General features: G+C 42.2%; 1 protein-coding gene and 26 non-coding genes across 28 annotated transcripts in view; 1 reads left to right on the plus strand and 26 right to left on the minus strand.

Annotated features, from left to right (window-relative positions):
• The window catches only part of pla2r1 (phospholipase A2 receptor 1), a 69,867-nt gene that overhangs the window by 13,759 nt on the left and 37,731 nt on the right, over positions 1-18,377 (plus strand). For both annotated transcript variants that reach the window (XM_057847757.1, XM_057847766.1), the window contains exons 10-18: positions 4,411-4,523; positions 4,607-4,776; positions 4,917-5,128; positions 6,749-6,894; positions 7,032-7,116; positions 7,196-7,331; positions 7,395-7,430; positions 7,501-7,661; positions 7,746-7,810. In XM_057847757.1, the coding sequence (XP_057703740.1) occupies positions 4,411-4,523; positions 4,607-4,776; positions 4,917-5,128; positions 6,749-6,894; positions 7,032-7,116; positions 7,196-7,331; positions 7,395-7,430; positions 7,501-7,661; positions 7,746-7,810 (1,124 nt within the window). The remainder of the gene's footprint in view (positions 1-4,410; positions 4,524-4,606; positions 4,777-4,916; positions 5,129-6,748; positions 6,895-7,031; positions 7,117-7,195; positions 7,332-7,394; positions 7,431-7,500; positions 7,662-7,745; positions 7,811-18,377) is intronic.
• On the minus strand, positions 9,769-9,841 carry trnaf-gaa (transfer RNA phenylalanine (anticodon GAA)). The gene has a single exon. It is a non-coding gene; the product is annotated as a tRNA-Phe (tRNA).
• Positions 10,018-10,090, minus strand: trnaf-gaa (transfer RNA phenylalanine (anticodon GAA)). The gene has a single exon. It is a non-coding gene; the product is annotated as a tRNA-Phe (tRNA).
• Positions 10,307-10,379, minus strand: trnaf-gaa (transfer RNA phenylalanine (anticodon GAA)). Its single transcript has one exon. It is a non-coding gene; the product is annotated as a tRNA-Phe (tRNA).
• trnaf-gaa (transfer RNA phenylalanine (anticodon GAA)) lies at positions 10,608-10,680 on the minus strand. Its single transcript has one exon. It is a non-coding gene; the product is annotated as a tRNA-Phe (tRNA).
• On the minus strand, positions 10,856-10,928 carry trnaf-gaa (transfer RNA phenylalanine (anticodon GAA)). The gene has a single exon. It is a non-coding gene; the product is annotated as a tRNA-Phe (tRNA).
• On the minus strand, positions 11,220-11,292 carry trnaf-gaa (transfer RNA phenylalanine (anticodon GAA)). The gene has a single exon. It is a non-coding gene; the product is annotated as a tRNA-Phe (tRNA).
• trnaf-gaa (transfer RNA phenylalanine (anticodon GAA)) lies at positions 11,584-11,656 on the minus strand. Its single transcript has one exon. It is a non-coding gene; the product is annotated as a tRNA-Phe (tRNA).
• On the minus strand, positions 11,832-11,904 carry trnaf-gaa (transfer RNA phenylalanine (anticodon GAA)). Its single transcript has one exon. It is a non-coding gene; the product is annotated as a tRNA-Phe (tRNA).
• On the minus strand, positions 12,454-12,526 carry trnaf-gaa (transfer RNA phenylalanine (anticodon GAA)). Its single transcript has one exon. It is a non-coding gene; the product is annotated as a tRNA-Phe (tRNA).
• On the minus strand, positions 13,066-13,138 carry trnaf-gaa (transfer RNA phenylalanine (anticodon GAA)). The gene has a single exon. It is a non-coding gene; the product is annotated as a tRNA-Phe (tRNA).
• Positions 13,430-13,502, minus strand: trnaf-gaa (transfer RNA phenylalanine (anticodon GAA)). The gene has a single exon. It is a non-coding gene; the product is annotated as a tRNA-Phe (tRNA).
• Positions 13,678-13,750, minus strand: trnaf-gaa (transfer RNA phenylalanine (anticodon GAA)). Its single transcript has one exon. It is a non-coding gene; the product is annotated as a tRNA-Phe (tRNA).
• trnaf-gaa (transfer RNA phenylalanine (anticodon GAA)) lies at positions 13,979-14,051 on the minus strand. Its single transcript has one exon. It is a non-coding gene; the product is annotated as a tRNA-Phe (tRNA).
• On the minus strand, positions 14,290-14,362 carry trnai-gau (transfer RNA isoleucine (anticodon GAU)). The gene has a single exon. It is a non-coding gene; the product is annotated as a tRNA-Ile (tRNA).
• trnaf-gaa (transfer RNA phenylalanine (anticodon GAA)) lies at positions 14,538-14,610 on the minus strand. The gene has a single exon. It is a non-coding gene; the product is annotated as a tRNA-Phe (tRNA).
• Positions 14,786-14,858, minus strand: trnaf-gaa (transfer RNA phenylalanine (anticodon GAA)). Its single transcript has one exon. It is a non-coding gene; the product is annotated as a tRNA-Phe (tRNA).
• Positions 15,097-15,169, minus strand: trnaf-gaa (transfer RNA phenylalanine (anticodon GAA)). Its single transcript has one exon. It is a non-coding gene; the product is annotated as a tRNA-Phe (tRNA).
• On the minus strand, positions 15,408-15,480 carry trnaf-gaa (transfer RNA phenylalanine (anticodon GAA)). Its single transcript has one exon. It is a non-coding gene; the product is annotated as a tRNA-Phe (tRNA).
• On the minus strand, positions 15,719-15,791 carry trnaf-gaa (transfer RNA phenylalanine (anticodon GAA)). Its single transcript has one exon. It is a non-coding gene; the product is annotated as a tRNA-Phe (tRNA).
• Positions 16,083-16,155, minus strand: trnaf-gaa (transfer RNA phenylalanine (anticodon GAA)). The gene has a single exon. It is a non-coding gene; the product is annotated as a tRNA-Phe (tRNA).
• On the minus strand, positions 16,331-16,403 carry trnaf-gaa (transfer RNA phenylalanine (anticodon GAA)). Its single transcript has one exon. It is a non-coding gene; the product is annotated as a tRNA-Phe (tRNA).
• Positions 16,953-17,025, minus strand: trnaf-gaa (transfer RNA phenylalanine (anticodon GAA)). The gene has a single exon. It is a non-coding gene; the product is annotated as a tRNA-Phe (tRNA).
• Positions 17,317-17,389, minus strand: trnaf-gaa (transfer RNA phenylalanine (anticodon GAA)). The gene has a single exon. It is a non-coding gene; the product is annotated as a tRNA-Phe (tRNA).
• trnaf-gaa (transfer RNA phenylalanine (anticodon GAA)) lies at positions 17,565-17,637 on the minus strand. The gene has a single exon. It is a non-coding gene; the product is annotated as a tRNA-Phe (tRNA).
• On the minus strand, positions 17,929-18,001 carry trnaf-gaa (transfer RNA phenylalanine (anticodon GAA)). The gene has a single exon. It is a non-coding gene; the product is annotated as a tRNA-Phe (tRNA).
• On the minus strand, positions 18,177-18,249 carry trnaf-gaa (transfer RNA phenylalanine (anticodon GAA)). The gene has a single exon. It is a non-coding gene; the product is annotated as a tRNA-Phe (tRNA).

Here is an 18,377-nt window from a genome sequence, read left to right on the forward strand (position 1 = left end):
ACTGGTCTTTTCTCGTGTCCAGCTGTACTAAATGTCAAAGCCAAAAGCCAAATCCTACATACGCTTCGTCATATTTCCTCGTCTTAGCTTTTCATATCTCAAGTGTTCTTTGCTGTGTGCTCGTTTGATTAAAAAATACTGCGCACACGCTGAAAATGATAGCACCACTGCCACCCACTGAGTGTATGTGCAATTACACTTTATTCTAGTACAGCAAAAAAGTATGTTCCTCAAGCTCACATGCGCCACCCCCGACATCGCTCTGCGCCCCCCTGGGGGGACCCGCACCACGATTTGAGAAGTACTGCCTTAGAGGTAAAGTTGACATTTTAAAGCAATACTAGGTAACTTTTCAACCGATATGAAATATTTTCCTAACATTTTGCTGATATGGCGACTGACAACTAGTTGAATGACACCTCTTTTATATCTTGAGGGGTCTGTATCGCTTTCACAGGCACAAATTAACTTTGGGTAGTGTGGCAGTAACCCTGCCACACACAAAAAAACTACAAATGTGCTGACTGCTTTACGGCATCTGTCACTTCCCCCTTTCCCAATTCATTATAAAGACTGAAGTCGATATAAACGCTTTTGCACAAATGCTGCAAAGATGGCAGTGTAACAAAAGAGACAAAATGTTTTGTTTGAGGAGGAAAAAAAAGAGGCTACCAGGATAAACAGAATAAACATTGGCCTGGCTTTCACTCGCTTGCGTCAGCTCTGGCGAGTTCTTAGCCACACTAAGCCACACGGTACCTAACCGTAATATGCTATTGTTTTTAACCACAACTGGATTCATTAACTTGTTGCTATTTGTCCTTCACACAGCCGCTGGAAACAGAAATGTTGTTTAATCCATCTGCAGGCCAGCGGGAGATTGATTTTTGATTCATTGATGATTTTACGACACTGTTCGGGTGTGTGCTGATCCTCATGGGAAACGCAGTCTTCCTTAAAGTGCCTGTGACACGAAAAAGCATGTTTATTTCATAATACACGCGGTATTTTATGCTCCTGAATGAGATGGACCACTTGGATTTGTGAAGAAGCGATCGAGACAGACTTCTGGCTTCGGTCTTGCATTGAGGAAGAGGCCGCTGTGACGTGTACGGGAGAAGGAGTCGTTTTCGCTATGCAGTCGTACTGTTTTATGAGAAGGACTAAGGATTCAGCTGATTTTGCCGATTAATTCGTTTATTTTTCGCATCACGCTAGCCAAACGGCTGCAGAAAAATCTTGCTGTACTTAAGGGAGAGGCGTGTTAGCCTTTTTGGGGTTTCAAAAGGTTCCCATTCACTGGTGGATATTGGCCAAAACAAGCCCTACTACTGTGGGACCATGGGACTTACGAGAAAGTGAGTAAACATTGTGTTTTGTATTATGTCCAATACTGGGATCGTTTTAATATGTAGGTGGCTTGCATTTTGTGGCTGACTTGCTCCTTATCCCCTTGGCCGACGACCAGCGGCTTGTCACACATCCCCCCCGCCGGGAGAGCACTATACTCGGCTTATTGCGCTCTTCATGTGCCCGGTGTTCTGTCAAATTTTCCAACTGATCAGAAATTGCAACTTTGTTAATAGCCGCGAATACAGCGATTACAAAGTAAATGCTACAAACTTTCTTTAAATAAAGGACTACTTACGTTTGATCATGGATGGGAATGTAAAAAGCTCTCCTCATACACATATTGTCATGTTAGCTGCATTACAACTGTACCCGCCCTCCTATGAGTCTCTCGCTGTTTACAACTTCGCCGTGTAGTAAAGCATTATTTTGCCATATTCGTGTTAACAATTTGGCAGCTACATGCTCCTCCGACGTCGGCTGGTTTGTCCGGCGGTCATTGTCGAGCTGCTTCCCTGCAAACGAGCCTTCTGCCTTCAGCAGGGGAACGACGAGCTCTAACTTGTTTGCCGCCGGGCGGGTTGCCGATCGGCGAAGACAATCGACAACCCAGTCGTCACGTGAAATGATCCGGGATAGTTATGTGTGATTTTCTGCTTTGAAGACTTTGAAACGTCACTCGGTTCGGGTTAGCATGTCGGCTAGCTGTCGCGCCTCTTGGTTTGTTTACATTCTCCGAAGCTGAGGAAGGGAAATGACATAGGCCCGACTTAGGTGGCATAAAATATCGTTCGGGAAGTGCGACAGTACAGGTGAAGTCGACAGTTTTGACCATTATGGAGTCATTTTGCCATGAAGATTTTACAAATTTTAATAAAACGAAAACATTAAGAGGGGTTTTAATATAAAATTTCTATAACTTGTACTAACATTTATCTTTTAAAAACTACAAGTCTTTCTATCCATGGATCACTTTAAGAGAATGTTAATAATGTTAATGCCATCTTGTTGATTTATTGTCTTAATAAACAAATACAGTACTTATGTACCGTATGTTGAATGTATATGTATATCTTATCTTTCCATTCCAACACTAATTTATAGAAAAATATGGCATGTTTTTTAGATGGTTTGAATTGCGATTAATTACAATTAATTAATTTTTAAGCTGTAATTAACTCGATTAAAAATTTTAATCATTTGAAAACCCTAATTATTTCATATTCCATTTAGCACAAGACTGTTATTTGTCATGACCATGCCATTTATTTAGCTATTGAGGAAAAATACTTGGATAAAAAGTATATCCTGTAAAAATATTTGAGCAGAGAGACTGAAACAATGACATTTTGCGGCTCTCTTCGTCGCGTTTTCCTCATTCTGAATAATTCCCCCTCAATAGGCTGCATACTAAATCAGATGAAATCGTTACTCTGCTGATGTCAACCACCTGTTGGGGGACGCTAGAGCCCTATAATGGTAGGCGTGGCTAACCGGCAGATTAAAAGAGTAATTTCTCGTCATCTGCGCTTTGCTAAATTGCTGTATATAGTCGAATTGTCTCAAAATATGATTCTAATTCACATAATAATGCTATTTTAGACTTTTTTTCTCCTGTCGTACGCACTTTAAGGCAAAAAACTACCGCTTTTGTCCACCAGCAATGCTAAAATCGACCAAAACTGAAAAGCTACCAAGTGTTGCTTTAGGATCTGAGAGAGTGTGTATTGAATGGATTGATTTTAATAGACATTGTGAGACTTGAAGTTGAAAATATTTGAACAGTTTAAGAAATGTAGAAAGTAGGAGGATATGTTTATCAAATATTTCTAGCATTTGGGAATTTTTTTATGTGATGGATAATTTGGGGAATGGGAGGCATTCCCAAGATTGCCTTATTAAATTGAATAGTTTACACATGAAGTAATTCTAATCCGTTTAGGAATTTGGCAAGACAAGGTTGTAGGTAGTAAACTATCTCTTGAACTTCTTAATTCTATTGTTCAAATTGGGGAACCTTACTGTAAAACTGGAATCATGGACATTTTTGGAATGTGGAACATAATACACCGGATGTCTTGAATTTTGTGAGTTTGTTGAAGTTGGAATGGTGTGAATCGGAGCTGAACCAAAATGCTTGGGAATTACAGTAATTGTTGTTGAAATGTTAAAATAGACTTGGAACAGTTTCAATTTTTCAGGACACGTGGATGTAGGAGGTGATTGCAATGCGATATAAAATGTCTCCTAATTTGTGAATTGTACCGTGATAGTTTAGGAATCTTAATAAACCTTCCATTGAGGTAATGAGTCGAATGTTATAAAGTTGGAATGACTTGAAGAAATAAATGTTTCAGAAAGAGCTGTTCTTGCGGTGTCATTACACCCTCAGCTCTACAGTACATTTGAGCAAGTTACCAGTCACAGCAGGGCTGATTCACTGGAATTATGACGTCTTTTCTGGCATCGGTGTTGGTCCTTAAATCTGTTGACATGAATATTAGAGCGCTGAGTCATCACACTGAACCACAGCAACACCATAACGGTGCACAGGGTGAATTGAATGGGTGAATTGAATAGCGCAACCACTCGTGATTCTTTTCTAAGACTTCTGTTTTTCTTTAGAAATACAGTACTTGTGTTCGTAGATTGTTTTGCTATCTCTGTCTATCGTCACTTTACGCAATTCAGAACGCGTAAGGTTTCTTTTTGTGTTTTCTCAGCAATATGAATCATATCTGGGGAATAAAAAAGAGAACTATTTATCGTGGTTAACGTCAGTACTGGATTTCCTTTTAAATTAAAGTAAGATTCCTAGGTTGAGAGAAAGTGGTGAAGTGGTGAAGTGGTTGCGGTGGGTCTTAGGGTGACATATTAATTCCACTTGTCAAAACACCACTGAAACCTGCAGACATAAAATAGTTTTATATGAAAATATACATGGAATACAAGCTTCATTTCAAATATCCAGTTTTCAAGCGGAATCCACCGCCCAGCACTGAATACAGCATAAAGTTTAAAATGGAAAATACACTGAGTGGAATGTTGTTGATGTTGCAGGGCTGGAAGCGTCACGGTCACTCTTGTTACACTATCACCAGGCACGAGCAGACATTTCAGGATGCACAGACTGGATACTATTGCAATGCTCCTCTACTTACTGTGGACAACAGGTGCTTTATACATTTAAAGTACATAATACTGACAAACACTTTGTTTTGGCTGGACCACAATGTTTTTTCCATCTGGTCGGAAGGTTCGAGCAAGCATTTGTCAACAGTTTGCTGAGTGCTAATGGAGCCAACGACAGCATGTATTACTGGATTGGCCTCAGAGACTCCGGGGAAAGTGGAGAATACAGATGGCTTCATCACAATGGCTCCACTCTTCCACTCACCTTTAGTAACTGGAACAAACACCAGCCAGGTAAACATATTTTTTGTCATTTTGATTTGATTGTGCCTTTTGGTGTGTTACTCAGGGATCAATTTTAGGCTCAATCCTCCTCTACAAATTTCATGAAATGTCATCCGTGCATGACCAAATTTATTTTCTTATGTTTTTAGTGAGTGCCAACGGCTGTGTTGCCATGTCAGGTGGCTTTGCTCTGGGCTACTGGAATGTGAAAGACTGCAATTCCTACAAGGCTTTGTCAGTTTGTAAGCAGAGCATCAGTAGCTACCAGGAAGTGCCGGTGTTACCAGAAGCCCACATTGATGCCTTCAGTGCCTGTCCTCCTGGATGGGAATCACAAGCCGGTCTCCTCTACTGTTTTAAAGTATGATTATTAGCCCTTTATGAGGTACTCATTTAACTCATTGGATGCCACTGACGGAGCAGGACGTCCAATCTAGGGCTGCAGCTATCTAATATTTTAGTAATCGAATATTCTACTGAAAATTTTATCGATTAATCGAGTAATCAAATACATATTTTTTTTTAGGTAAAAGAGCAATTATAAATATTAATGGTGTAACGGTACATGTATTTGTATTGAACCGTTTCGGTACGTGGTGCTCGGTTCGGAACGGTGGCGTAACGAACGAGTTTCTGACGTAATGTAACCCTTACTTTTCGAGGCTGTGAGTCGATCGGGTTACAGTTTCTTTATGTAGATTATATTTACTCCGTCTTCTCTACTATAATGAGGACCAACACGGTAGGACAGTATAACCCAGAAACGTCAACGGTGCGACAGCGTGGCCGCCGCGAGAAAACAGTGAAACGCGGGCGTTAAAGTCAATCAGCCAATGCACACCAGTCGCAGTGCGGCCGCGTGTTAGACGCGTCCCAGAAGCGGCTCAACACGATGCACGTGAAAAGAACGGAAGAGTTTATTATTTGACGTGAGACGCGACCCTGCTGCGTCAATATTACACGAGTGACTTCCGGTCTGCCCGATCCTAGCTACCGGTATTCACTCGTGTAAAAATACGGTGGATCCGGTCGATTTTTTAAACTAATATGCAATCGTAACCCACTTTTTGAGTCCATCAGATCTCTTGAGTGGTAGATCGGGGCACAGTTGACTTGTCTTTGTTGATTTACTGCTGTCTTCTCTGCTATAATAATAACCAACACGGCCCCGTGGTTCCGTAGGAACTAATATTCACATTGGAACTAAAGTTATACAACATAAAATATACAATATAAATGAATTCTACATCACATTTGTAAAATATAAACACATAATAAAATAAATAATAGCCCATTTAAATGAAATAAATTGAAATGAGCTAAAACACCTGTAATTAAATAATAAGAATATTACACAGATCCTGCTTACAGAATTAAATTAATTTCTGTGTGGTGCTTTAACTTGCGAAAATCCACCAATAAAGCTTTTGAAAACCGTTCATAAGAAAAAAAAAATGATTCATTGAGGAATTTCATTTGTAAAATACATGTTAAAATCTTTGCATTGGGATTGCTTTTCTCTTTAGCACAGGACTTCTTTTTTCTTCTGTCTTTCAGAAAGAAAGCTGACCAATATGCGGGGTCTGAAAGGCAAATTGTTGTTGGATTATCTTTAAATACCCACTACTTTTTGAGCAGAATTCTAGCTTTGTATAGGCTAATATTCCTATTGTTGAAAGCACAAAGGCACATTTATATTTTGCATTTTGTTTTCTTACTGTACCAAAAATGAACGGAACCGTGACCTTTGTTAATTTTGTTTTTATCAACATTGTATTAATTCATTAATTTATTTACTAATAGGAATAATGTAAAGACAAAATAAAACGAGAGGAGCTTTTTGAGAGTGCAGCCTTATGCTTAGGCAGCCAAATACAAAGCATCGCCATATTTCTAACCCCTGTGACTTTTGATCCTTTCTCTTTTCATAAACCTTTTAAAGGGTTAACTTTGGCTTTAAAATGTGGCCCTCTTTTTCCAGGTGTTCCATGATGAAAAAGTGCTTATGAAACGCTCTTGGGTAGAAGCAGATTACTTTTGCCAGGCTCTCGGAGCTCAGCTGGCCAGTTTCCGCCACTATGAGGAGCAGGTGTTTCTCAAGAAACTCCTTGGTACAATGTTTGAAGGGTTGGTACTGGCTCATTACTGCTAATATAATGACTATTGTCAAATGCGGCAAGTTTTTAATATTTTCTACACAACAAATGTGTCATATGATTTCCCAAAAGTTTGGGTTACTTTTTCCTTCTTCTCCACCTTTTCAGAACAGAGGGTCGCTGGCTGTGGGTCGGCTTCAATAAAAGAGATCCTGAACATCCGGGTTCTTGGGAATGGTCTGATGGTTCTCCTGTAAGTGGCATTGGAATTGTCCTCCAAAGTAATTTTTTCCATCTCAGCTTTTTACTGTTTTTGAACTGCTTATGCTCAGGTGATGACCTCCTTCATCGAGGACAAAAATGATGAGGATGACAGGAGGGACTGCGCGGTGTACAGTGACCTGCCCAACAGACTCATGCCCCGGCCGTGTGAAAGAAAACATGAGTGGATTTGTAAGATCTCCAGAGGTAAAGTCAACAAACAGTCAGAAAGTGAAAATGAATAATTGACCAAATGTATTTGTGTTTTAGGAGGTAAACTGAAAAATCCCTACTGGTACTTTGAGCGTAAGTGCGTTATTTTGATTTACGTACATCTTGACTTGATTTGATTTAAAGAATCATGGCTCTCCCTCAGAGAGCGAGCCGTGGGTTTTTTATCGTGGGGCTGAGTACCTGGTGGCCAAGCAGCCCTTCAACTGGGACGCCGTCTCTCTTGCCTGCCAGATGATGGGAGCCTACTTGCTGTCCGTTCACTCCAGAGAGGAGCTGAACTTTGTCAAGGAGCGCTTGCGACGGGTTGGTTTTGTCATGTTTTTTTAAATCACACACTGACGATTTCACAATCAGCAGTAGGTTCCATACTTTTGTGTGTTTTCTCAGCTCTCCCTAGGCCCCACTGACTGGTGGATTGGGCTTTCCATCGGCCAGCATGGAGAGGAGGTCAGGTGTGTGTGTGTGTGTGTCTTGATGCTATTCAATATTGATTTGATTAAATTTTCATTATTTTTAGAAAGATTAATTGTACAGCTAAAATACAACCGGACTCAAATGCTACCAGAGGCATGAAATTGAAAGGGAAAGAGACATTCAATTAAGTCTTTGAAACAATGTGGAATGTGTTAAAATTATTTTCAGTGTTGATTCACTATTCTTAAAAGTTAGGTTTAGGTACAGAATGCTATTTTTTTTCATGAGTGAAACAACAGCTTTTCTGGAAATGGGCTTGCTGCAAAAAACACCCCAGTGTTGCCAAAACCCAGGATCAGACCAAGGACCTTTAGATCTACAGTTGAACGCGCCACCAACTGAGCGATTTCAGCCTACAAAAGGAATGTGATAATTTCTCGATCAATACATGAAGGGTGAAGGTAACTGAAATACAAAGAGTCAAACAATCCACACGGGTTTTCCTTATAAGTCTTGTATCTATCCATTTTCTCCAATTTATCTGAGGTCAGGTCATGGGGGCAACAGTTTTAGCAGGGAACCCAGAACCTTTATCTCCTCAGTAAAACATACTCCCAAACTGAGTTATTTCAGCCTATTGTATAACAGTGAATATTCCCCAATCGACACGAGAAGGACAAAGGTATCCGACAATAAGGTTCAACAATTCACTCAAGTTTCCCTTCATAATGGTCATTGAAGATAACAGATTAACTCCGTCAAATGCCGAAACTCGGAGTTGATCCAAGGACCTTTAGCTCTTCAGTCTAATGCTGTCCCAACTGAGCTATTTCTATCTAGACAGGCAAAAGTGAAAATTTCCCGATGAAGAAAGGAAGCTGTTATAATATGGGTCAAACAATCCACTCGAGTACTCCTTCGAATTTGTCATCTCATTTGATTCCAAAGATGACAGATTAACTCTGTCCCACTGCCGAAACTCGGGATCAAGACGAAGACTTTTAGATCTTCAGTCTAAAGCGCTCCCAACTTAGCTATATCAGCCTATTGAGACAAATACGACAATTTCCAGATCGACAAATGTAGTCATCTCATAAAACAGATTTACTCTGTCCAACGCCGAAATTCGGGACAGAACTTTGAAATTGATTCCAAAAATAACAGGTTAAACTCTGTCGCAATGCAGAAACCCAGGATCAACCCGAGGACCTTTAGATGTTCAGTCTAATGCTTTCCCAATTGAGCTATTTCAGCCTATCGAGACAAAAGTGACAATTTCCATATCCAGATTTACTCTGTCCAATGCTGATATTCAGGATCAATCTTCGAAATTGATTCCAAAGATAACAGATCAACTCCCAATGCCGAAACTTGGGATCAATCAGAAGACCTTCAGATCTCCAATCTAACACTCTTCCAACTAAGCTATTTCTGACTATACAGAGATTTATTTTTAAAAATTCCTGATCGATAAAGGTAAGGTAAGTTGTGATAACAAGGATCAAATAATTTCCTCAAACACTCCTTCAAATTTGTCATCTCAGATAACAGATTAACGCTGTCCAATGACGAAACTCGGGATCGACCTTCGAAATTGATACCAAAGATTACAGATTAACTCTGTCCCAATGCCGCCGACACTTTAGATCGATCCGAAGACCTTTAGATCTTCAGTGTAACGCTCTCCCAACTGAAATACTTTGGCATAAGGAGACGAAAAGAGACAATTACCCGAATGACATAGGCAACTGTGATAATAAGGATCAAATACTTGACTCAAGCACTCCTTCGAGTTTGTCATCTCAGATAACAGATTAACCCTGTCCAATGCCAAAACTCGGGATCGACCTTGAAACTGATAACATATCAACTCCGTCCCAATGCCGAAACTCGGGATCGACCTTGAAACTGAGAACAGAAAAACTCCGTCCCAATGCCGAACTCGGGATCGGTCTTCAAAATTCATACTAACGATAACAGATCAACTCTGCCCCAATGCCGAAACTCGGGACCGATCCGAGGACCTTTAGATCTTCAGTCTAACGCTCTCCCAACTGAGATATTTCGGCCTATACATGGAGAAAAGGACAATTTCCCGATCGAGAAAATTAACTGTGATAATAAGGCTCAAAGATTCCACTCAAGCACTCCTTCGAGTTGGTCATCTCAGATAACAGATTAACCCTGTCCAGTGCTGAAACTCTGGATCGACCTTGAAACTGATAACAAATTAACTGCGCTCCAATGCCGAAACTCGGGATCGATCCGAGGACCTTTAGATTTTCAGTCTAACGCTCTCCCAACTGAGCTATTTCGGCCTATACAAAACAGAAGGACAATTTCCCGATCGAGAAAGGTAACTGTGATACTAAGGAGCAAATTATCCACTCAAGCACTCCTTCGAGTTTGTCATCTCAGACAACAGATTAACCCTGTCCAATGCCAAAACTCGGGATCGACCTTGAAACTGATAACAGATCCGTCCCAATGCCGAAACTCGGGATCGACCTCGAAACAGATTAACTACGCTTCAATGCCGAAACTCGGGATCGATCCGAGGACCTTTAGATCTTCAGTCTAACGCTCTCCCAACTGAGCTATTTCGGCCTATACAAAACAGAAGGACAATTTCCCGATCGAGAAAGGTAACTGTGATACTAAGGAGCAAATTATCCACTCAAGCACTCCTTCGAGTTTGTCATCTCAGACAACAGATTAACCCTGTCCAATGCCAAAACTCGGGATCGACCTTGAAACTGATAACAGATCAACTCCGTCCCAATGCCGAAACTCGGGATCGACCTTGAAACTGATAACAGATAAACCCCGTCCCAATGCCGAAACTCGGGATCGATCCTAGGACCTTTAGATCTTCAGTCTAACGCTCTCCCAACTGAGCTATTTCAGCCTATACAAAACGAAAGGACAATTTCCCGACCGAGAAAGGTAACTGTGATACTAAGGAGCAAATTATCCACTCAAACACTCCTTAGAGTTTGTCATCTCAGACAACAGATTAACTCTGTCCAATGCCAAAACTCTGGATCGACCTTGAAACTGATAACAGATCAACTCCGTCCCAATGCCGAAACTCGGGATCGAGCCGAGGACCTTTAGATCTTCAGTCTAACGCTCTCCCAAATGAGCTATTTCAGCCTATACAAAACAGAAGGACAATTTCCCGATCGAGAAAGGTAACTGTGATACTAAGGAGCAAATTATCCACTCAAGCACTCCTTCGAGTTGGTCATCTCAGATAACAAATTAACCCTGTCCGGTGCTGAAACTCTGGAACGACCTCGAAACTGATAACAGATCAACTCCGTCCCAATGCCGAAACTCGGGATCGACCTTGAAACTGATAACAGATAAACCCCGTCCCAATGCCGAAACTCGGGATCGATCTTCTAAATTCATTCTAACGATAACAGATCAACTCTGCCCCAATGCTGAAACTCGGGATCGATCCGAGGACCTTTAGATCTTCAGTCTAACGCTCTCCCAGCTGAGTTATTTCAGCCAATACAGACTAAAAGTACAATTTCCCGATCGAGAAAGGTAACTGTGATACCAAGTAGCAAATTATCCACTCAAGCACTGCTTCGAGTGTGTCATCTCAGATAACAGATTAACCCTGTCCAGTGCTGAAACTCTGGATCGACCTCGAAACTGATAACAGATTAACTCCGTCCCAATGCCTAAACTCGAGATCGACTTTGAAACTGATAACAGATAAACTCCGTCACAATGCCGAAAGTCGGGATCGATCTTTGAAATTCATACTAACGATAACAGAGCTACTCAGCCCCAATGCCGAAACTCGGGATCAATCCGAGGACCTTTAGAGATTCAGTCTAACGCTCTCCCAACTGAGCTATTTCAGCCTATTCAGAACAAAAGGACAATTTCCCGATCGAGAAAGGTAACTCTGATACAAAGGAGCAAATGATCCACTCAAGCACTCCTTCGAGTTGGTCATCTCAGATAACAAATTAACCCTGTCCGGTGTTGAAACTCTGGATCGACCTCAAAGCTGATAACAGATTAACTGTGCTTCAATGCCGAAACTCGGGATCGATCCGAGGACCTTTAGATCTTCAGTCTAACGCTCTCCCAACTGAGCTATTTCGGCCTATACAAAGCAGATGGACAATTTCCCAATCGAGAAAGGTAACTGTGATACTAAGTAGCAAATTATCCACTCAAGCACTCCTTCGAGTGTGTCATCTCAGATAACAGATGAACCCTGTCCAGTGCTGAAACTCTGGATCGACCTCGAAACTGATAACAGATAAACGATGTCCCAATGCCTAAACTCGGGATCGATCTTCTAAATTCATACTAACGATAACAGATCAACTCTACCCCAATGCTGAAACTCGGGATCGATCCGAGGTCCTATAGATCTTCAGTCTAACGCTCTCCCAACTGAGCTGTTTCGGCCTATACAAAACAGAAGGACAATTTCCCGATCGAGAAAGGTAACTGTGATACTAAGGAGCAAATTATCCACTCAAACACTCCTTCGAGTTTGTCATCTCAGACAACAGATTAACCCTGTCCAATGCCAAAACTCGGGATCGACCTTGAAACTGATAACAGATCAACTCCGTCCCAATGCCGAAACTCAGGATCGATCTTCTAAACTCATACTAACGATAACAGATCAACTCTGCCCCAATGCCGAAACTCGGGATCGATCCGAGGACCTTTAGATCTTCAGTCTAACGCTCTCCCAGCTGAGCTATTTCGGCCGATACAGACTAAAAGTACAATTTCCCGATCGAGAAAGGTAACTGTGATACTAAGTAGCAAATTATCCACTCAAGCACTGCTTCGAGTGTGTCATCTCAGATAACAGATTAACCCTGTCCAGTGCTGAAACTCTGGATCGACCTCGAAACTGATAACAGATTAACTCCGTCCCAATGCCTAAACTCGAGATCGACCTTGAAACTGATAACAGATAAACTGCGTCACAATGCCGAAAGTCGGGATCGATCTTTGAAATTCATACTAACGATAACAGAGCTACTCAGCCCCAATGCCGAAACTCGGGATCAACCCGAGGACCTTCAGAGATTCAGTCTAACGCTCTCCCAACTGAGCTATTTCAGCCTATTCAGAACAAAAGGACAATTTCCCGATCGAGAAAGGTAACTCTGATACAAAGGAGCAAATTATCCACTCAAGCACTCCTTCGAGTTGGTCATCTCAGATAACAAATTAACCCTGTCCGGTGTTGAAACTCTGGATCGACCTCAAAACTGATAACAGATTAACTGTGCTTCAATGCCGAAACTCGGGATCGATCCGAGGACCTTTAGATCTTCAGTCTAACGCTCTCCCAACTGAGCTATTTCGGCCTATACAAAACAGAAGGACAATTTCCCGATCGAGAAAGGTAACTGTGATACTAAGGAGCAAATTATCCACTCAAGCACTCCTTCGAGTGTGTCATCTCAGATAACAGATTAACCCTGTCCAGTGCTGAAACTCTGGATCGACCTCGAAACTGATAACAGATTAACTCCGTCCCAATGCCTAAACTCGAGATCGACCTTGAAACTGATAACAGATAAACTCCGTCACAATGCCGAAAGTCGGGATCGATCTTTGAAATTCATACTAACGATAACAGAGTTACTCAGCCCCAATGCCGATACTCAGGATCGATCCGAGGACCTTTAGATCTTCAGTCTAACGCTCTCCCAACTGAGCTATTTCGGCCTATACAAAACAGAAGGACAATTTCCCAATCGAGAAAGGTAACCGTGATACTAAGGAGCAAATTATCCACTCAAGCGCTCCTTCGAGTTGGTCATCTCAGATAACAAATTAACCCTGTCCGGTGCTGAAACTCTGGATCGACCTCGAAACTGATAACAGATTAACTGTGCTTCAATGCCGAAACTCGGGACCGATCTGAGGACCTTTAGATCTTCAGTCTAACGCTCTCCCAACTGAGCTATTTCGGCCTATACAAAACAGAAGGACAATTTCCCGATCGAGAAAGGTAACTGTGATACTAAAGAGCAAATTATCCACTCAAGCACTCCTTCGAGTTTGTCATCTCAGACAACAGATTAACCCTGTCCAATGCCAAAACTCGGGATCGACCTTGAAACTGATAACAGATCAACTCCGTCCCAATGCCGAAACTCGGGATCGACCTTGAAACTGATAACAGATAAACCCCGTCCCAATGCCAAAACTCGGGATCGATCCGAGGACCTTTAGATCTTCAGTCTAACGCTCTCCCAACTGAGCTATTTCGGCCTATACAAAACAGAAGGACAATTTCCCGATCGAGAAAGGTAACTGTGATACTAAGGAGCAAATTATGCACTCAAACACTCCTTCGAGTTTGTCATCTCAGACAACAGATTAACTCTGTCCAATGCCAAAACTCGGGATCGACCTTGAAACTGATAACAGATCAACTCCGTCCCAATGCCGAAACTCAGGATCGATCTTCTAAAGTCATACTAACGATAACAGATCAACCCTGCCCCAATGCCGAAACTCGGGATCGATCCGAGGACCTTTAGATCATCAGTCTAATGCTTTCCCAGCTGAGATATTTCAGCCGATACAGGCCAAAAGGACAATTTCCCGATCGAGAAAGGTAACTCTGATACAAAGGAGCAAATTATCCACTCAAGCACTCCTTCGAGTTGGTCATCTCAGATAACAAATTAACCCTGTCCGGTGTTGAAACTCTGGATCGACCTCAAAACTGACAACAGATTAACTGTGCTTCAATGCCGAAACTCGGGATCGATCCGAGGACCTTTAGATCTTCAGTCTAACGCTCTCCCAACTGAGCTATTTCGGCCTATACAAAACAGATGGACAATTTCCCGATCGAGAAAGGTAACTGTGATACTAAGGAGCAAATTATCCACTCAAGCACTCCTTCGAGTTGGTCATCTCAGATAACAAATTAACCCTGTCCGGTGCTGAAACTCTGGATCGACCTCAAAACTGATAACAGATTAACTGTGCTTCAATGCCAAAACTCGGGATCGATCCGAGGACCTTTAGATTTTCAGTCTAACGCTCTCCCAACTGAGCTATTTCGGCCTATTCAAAACAGAAGGACAATTTCCCGATCGAGAAAGGTAACTGTGATACTAAGGAGCAAATTATCCACTCAAACACTCCTTCGAGTTTGTCATCTCAGACAACAGATTAACTCTGTCCAATGCCAAAACTCGGGATCGACCTTGAAACTGATAACAGATCAACTCCGTCCCAATGCCGAAACTCAGGATCGATCTTCTAAAGTCATACTAACGATAACAGATCAACTCTGCCCCAATGCCGAAACTCAGGATCGACCCGAGGACCTTTAGATCTTCAGTCTAACGCTCTCCCAACTGAGCTATTACGGCCTATACAAAACAGAAGGACAATTTCCCGATCGAGAAAGGTAACTGTGATACTAAGGAGCAAATTATCCATTCAAGCACTCCTTCGAGTGTGTCATCTCAGATAACAGATTAACCCTGTCCAGTGCTGAAACTCTGGATCGACCTCGAAACTGATAACAGAAAAACCCCGTCCCAATGCCTAAACTCGGGATCGATCTGCTAAATTCATACTAACGATAACAGATCAACTCTGCCCCAATGCTGAAACTCAGGATGGATCCGAGGACCTTTAGATCTTCAGTCTAACGCTCTCCCAACTGAGCTATTTCAGCCTATACAAAACAGAAGGACAATTTCCCGATCGAGAAAGGTAACTGTGATACTAAGGAGCAAATTATCCACTCAAACACTCCTTCGAGTTTGTCATCTCAGACAACAGATGAACCCTGTCCAATGCCAAAACTCGGGATCGACCTTAAAACTGATAACAGATCAACTCCGTCCCAATGCCGAAACTCAGGATCGATCTTCTAAACTTATACTAACGATAACAGATCAACTCTGCCCCAATGCCGAAACTCGGGATCGATCCGAGGACCTTTAGATCTTCAGTCTAACGCTCTCCCAGCTGAGTTATTTCAGCCAATACAGACTAAAAGTACAATTTCCCGATCGAGAAAGGTAACTGTGATACTAAGTAGCAAATTATCCACTCAAGCACTGCTTCGAGTGTGTCATCTCAGATAACAGATTAACCCTGTCCAGTGCTGAAACTCTGGATCGACCTCGAAACTGATAACAGATTAACTCCGTCCCAATGCCTAAACTCGAGATCGACTTTGAAACTGATAACAGATAAACTCCGTCACAATGCCGAAAGTCGGGATCGATCTTTGAAATTCATACTAACGATAACAGAGCTACTCAGCCCCAATGCCGAAACTCGGGATCAATCCGAGGACCTTTAGAGATTCAGTCTAACGCTCTCCCAACTGAGCTATTTCAGCCTATTCAGAACAAAAGGACAATTTCCCGATCGAGAAAGGTAACTCTGATACAAAGGAGCAAATGATCCACTCAAGCACTCCTTCGAGTTGGTCATCTCAGATAACAAATTAACCCTGTCCGGTGTTGAAACTCTGGATCGACCTCAAAACTGATAACAGATTAACTGTGCTTCAATGCCGAAACTCGGGATCGATCCGAGGACCTTTAGATCTTCAGTCTAACGCTCTCCCAACTGAGCTATTTCGGCCTATACAAAACAGATGGACAATTTCCCAATCGAGAAAGGTAACTGTGATACTAAGTAGCAAATTATCCACTCAAGCACTCCTTCGAGTGTGTCATCTCAGATAACAGATGAACCCTGTCCAGTGCTGAAACTCTGGATCGACCTCGAAACTGATAACAGATAAACAATGTCCCAATGCCTAAACTCGGGATCGATCTTCTAAATTCATACTAACGATAACAGATCAACTCTGCCCCAATGCTGAAACTCGGGATCGATCCGAGGTCCTATAGATCTTCAGTCTAACGCTCTCCCAACTGAGCTGTTTCGGCCTATACAAAGCAGAAGGACAATTTCCCGATCGAGAAAGGTAACTGTGATACTAAGGAGCAAATTATCCACTCAAACACTCCTTCGAGTTTGTCATCTCAGACAACAGATTAACCCTGTCCAATGCCAAAACTCGGGATCGACCTTGAAACTGATAACAGATCAACTCCGTCCCAATGCCGAAACTCAGGATCGATCTTCTAAACTCATACTAACGATAACAGATCAACTCTGCCCCAATGCCGAAACTCGGGATGGATCCGAGGACCTTTAGATCTTCAGTCTAACGCTCTCCCAGCTGAGCTATTTCGGCCGATACAGACTAAAAGTACAATTTCCCGATCGAGAAAGGTAACTGTGATACTAAGTAGCAAATTATCCACTCAAGCACTGCTTCGAGTGTGTCATCTCAGATAACAGATTAACCCTGTCCAGTGCTGAAACTCTGGATCGACCTCGAAACTGATAACAGATTAACTCCGTCCCAATGCCTAAACTCGAGATCGACCTTGAAACTGATAACAGATAAACTGCGTCACAATGCCAAAAGTCGGGATCGATCTTTGAAATTCATACTAACGATAACAGAGCTACTCAGCCCCAATGCCGAAACTCGGGATCAATCCGAGGACCTTCAGAGATTCAGTCTAACGCTCTCCCAACTGAGCTATTTCAGCCTATTCAGAACAAAAGGACAATTTCCCGATCGAGAAAGGTAACTCTGATACAAAGGAGCAAATTATCCACTCAAGCACTCCTTCGAGTTGGTCATCTCAGATAACAAATTAACCCTGTCCGGTGTTGAAACTCTGGATCGACCTCAAAACTGATAACAGATTAACTGTGCTTCAATGCCGAAACTCGGGATCGATCCGAGGACCTTTAGATCTTCAGTCTAACGCTCTCCCAACTGAGATATTTCGGCCTATACAAAACAGAAGGACAATTTCCCGATCGAGAAAGGTAACTGTGATACTAAGGAGCAAATTATCCACTCAAGCACTCCTTCGAGTGTGTCATCTCAGATAACAGATTAACCCTGTCCAGTGCTGAAACTCTGGATCGACCTCGAAACTGAAAACAGATTAACTCCGTCCCAATGCCTAAACTCGAGATCGACCTTGAAACTGATAACAGATAAACTCCGTCACAATGCCGAAAGTCGGGATCGATCTTTGAAATTCATACTAACGATAACAGAGTTACTCAGCCCCAATGCCGATACTCAGGATCGATCCGAGGACCTTTAGATCTTCAGTCTAACGCTCTCCCAACTGAGCTATTTCGGCCTATACAAAACAGAAGGACAATTTCCCAATCGAGAAAGGTAACCGTGATACTAAGGAGCAAATTATCCACTCAAGCGCTCCTTCGAGTTGGTCATCTCAGATAACAAATTAACCCTGTCCGGTGCTGAAACTCTGGATCGACCTCGAAACTGATAACAGATTAACTGTGCTTCAATGCCGAAACTCGGGATCGATCTGAGGACCTTTAGATCTTCAGTCTAACGCTCTCCCAACTGAGCTATTTCGGCCTATACAAAACAGAAGGACAATTTCCCGATCGAGAAAGGTAACTGTGATACTAAAGAGCAAATTATCCACTCAAGCACTCCTTCGAGTTTGTCATCTCAGACAACAGATTAACCCTGTCCAATGCCAA

Source organism: Corythoichthys intestinalis, chromosome 1 (genome assembly GCF_030265065.1).
Source record: "Corythoichthys intestinalis isolate RoL2023-P3 chromosome 1, ASM3026506v1, whole genome shotgun sequence".
NCBI classification, from domain to species: Eukaryota; Metazoa; Chordata; class Actinopteri; order Syngnathiformes; family Syngnathidae; genus Corythoichthys; species Corythoichthys intestinalis.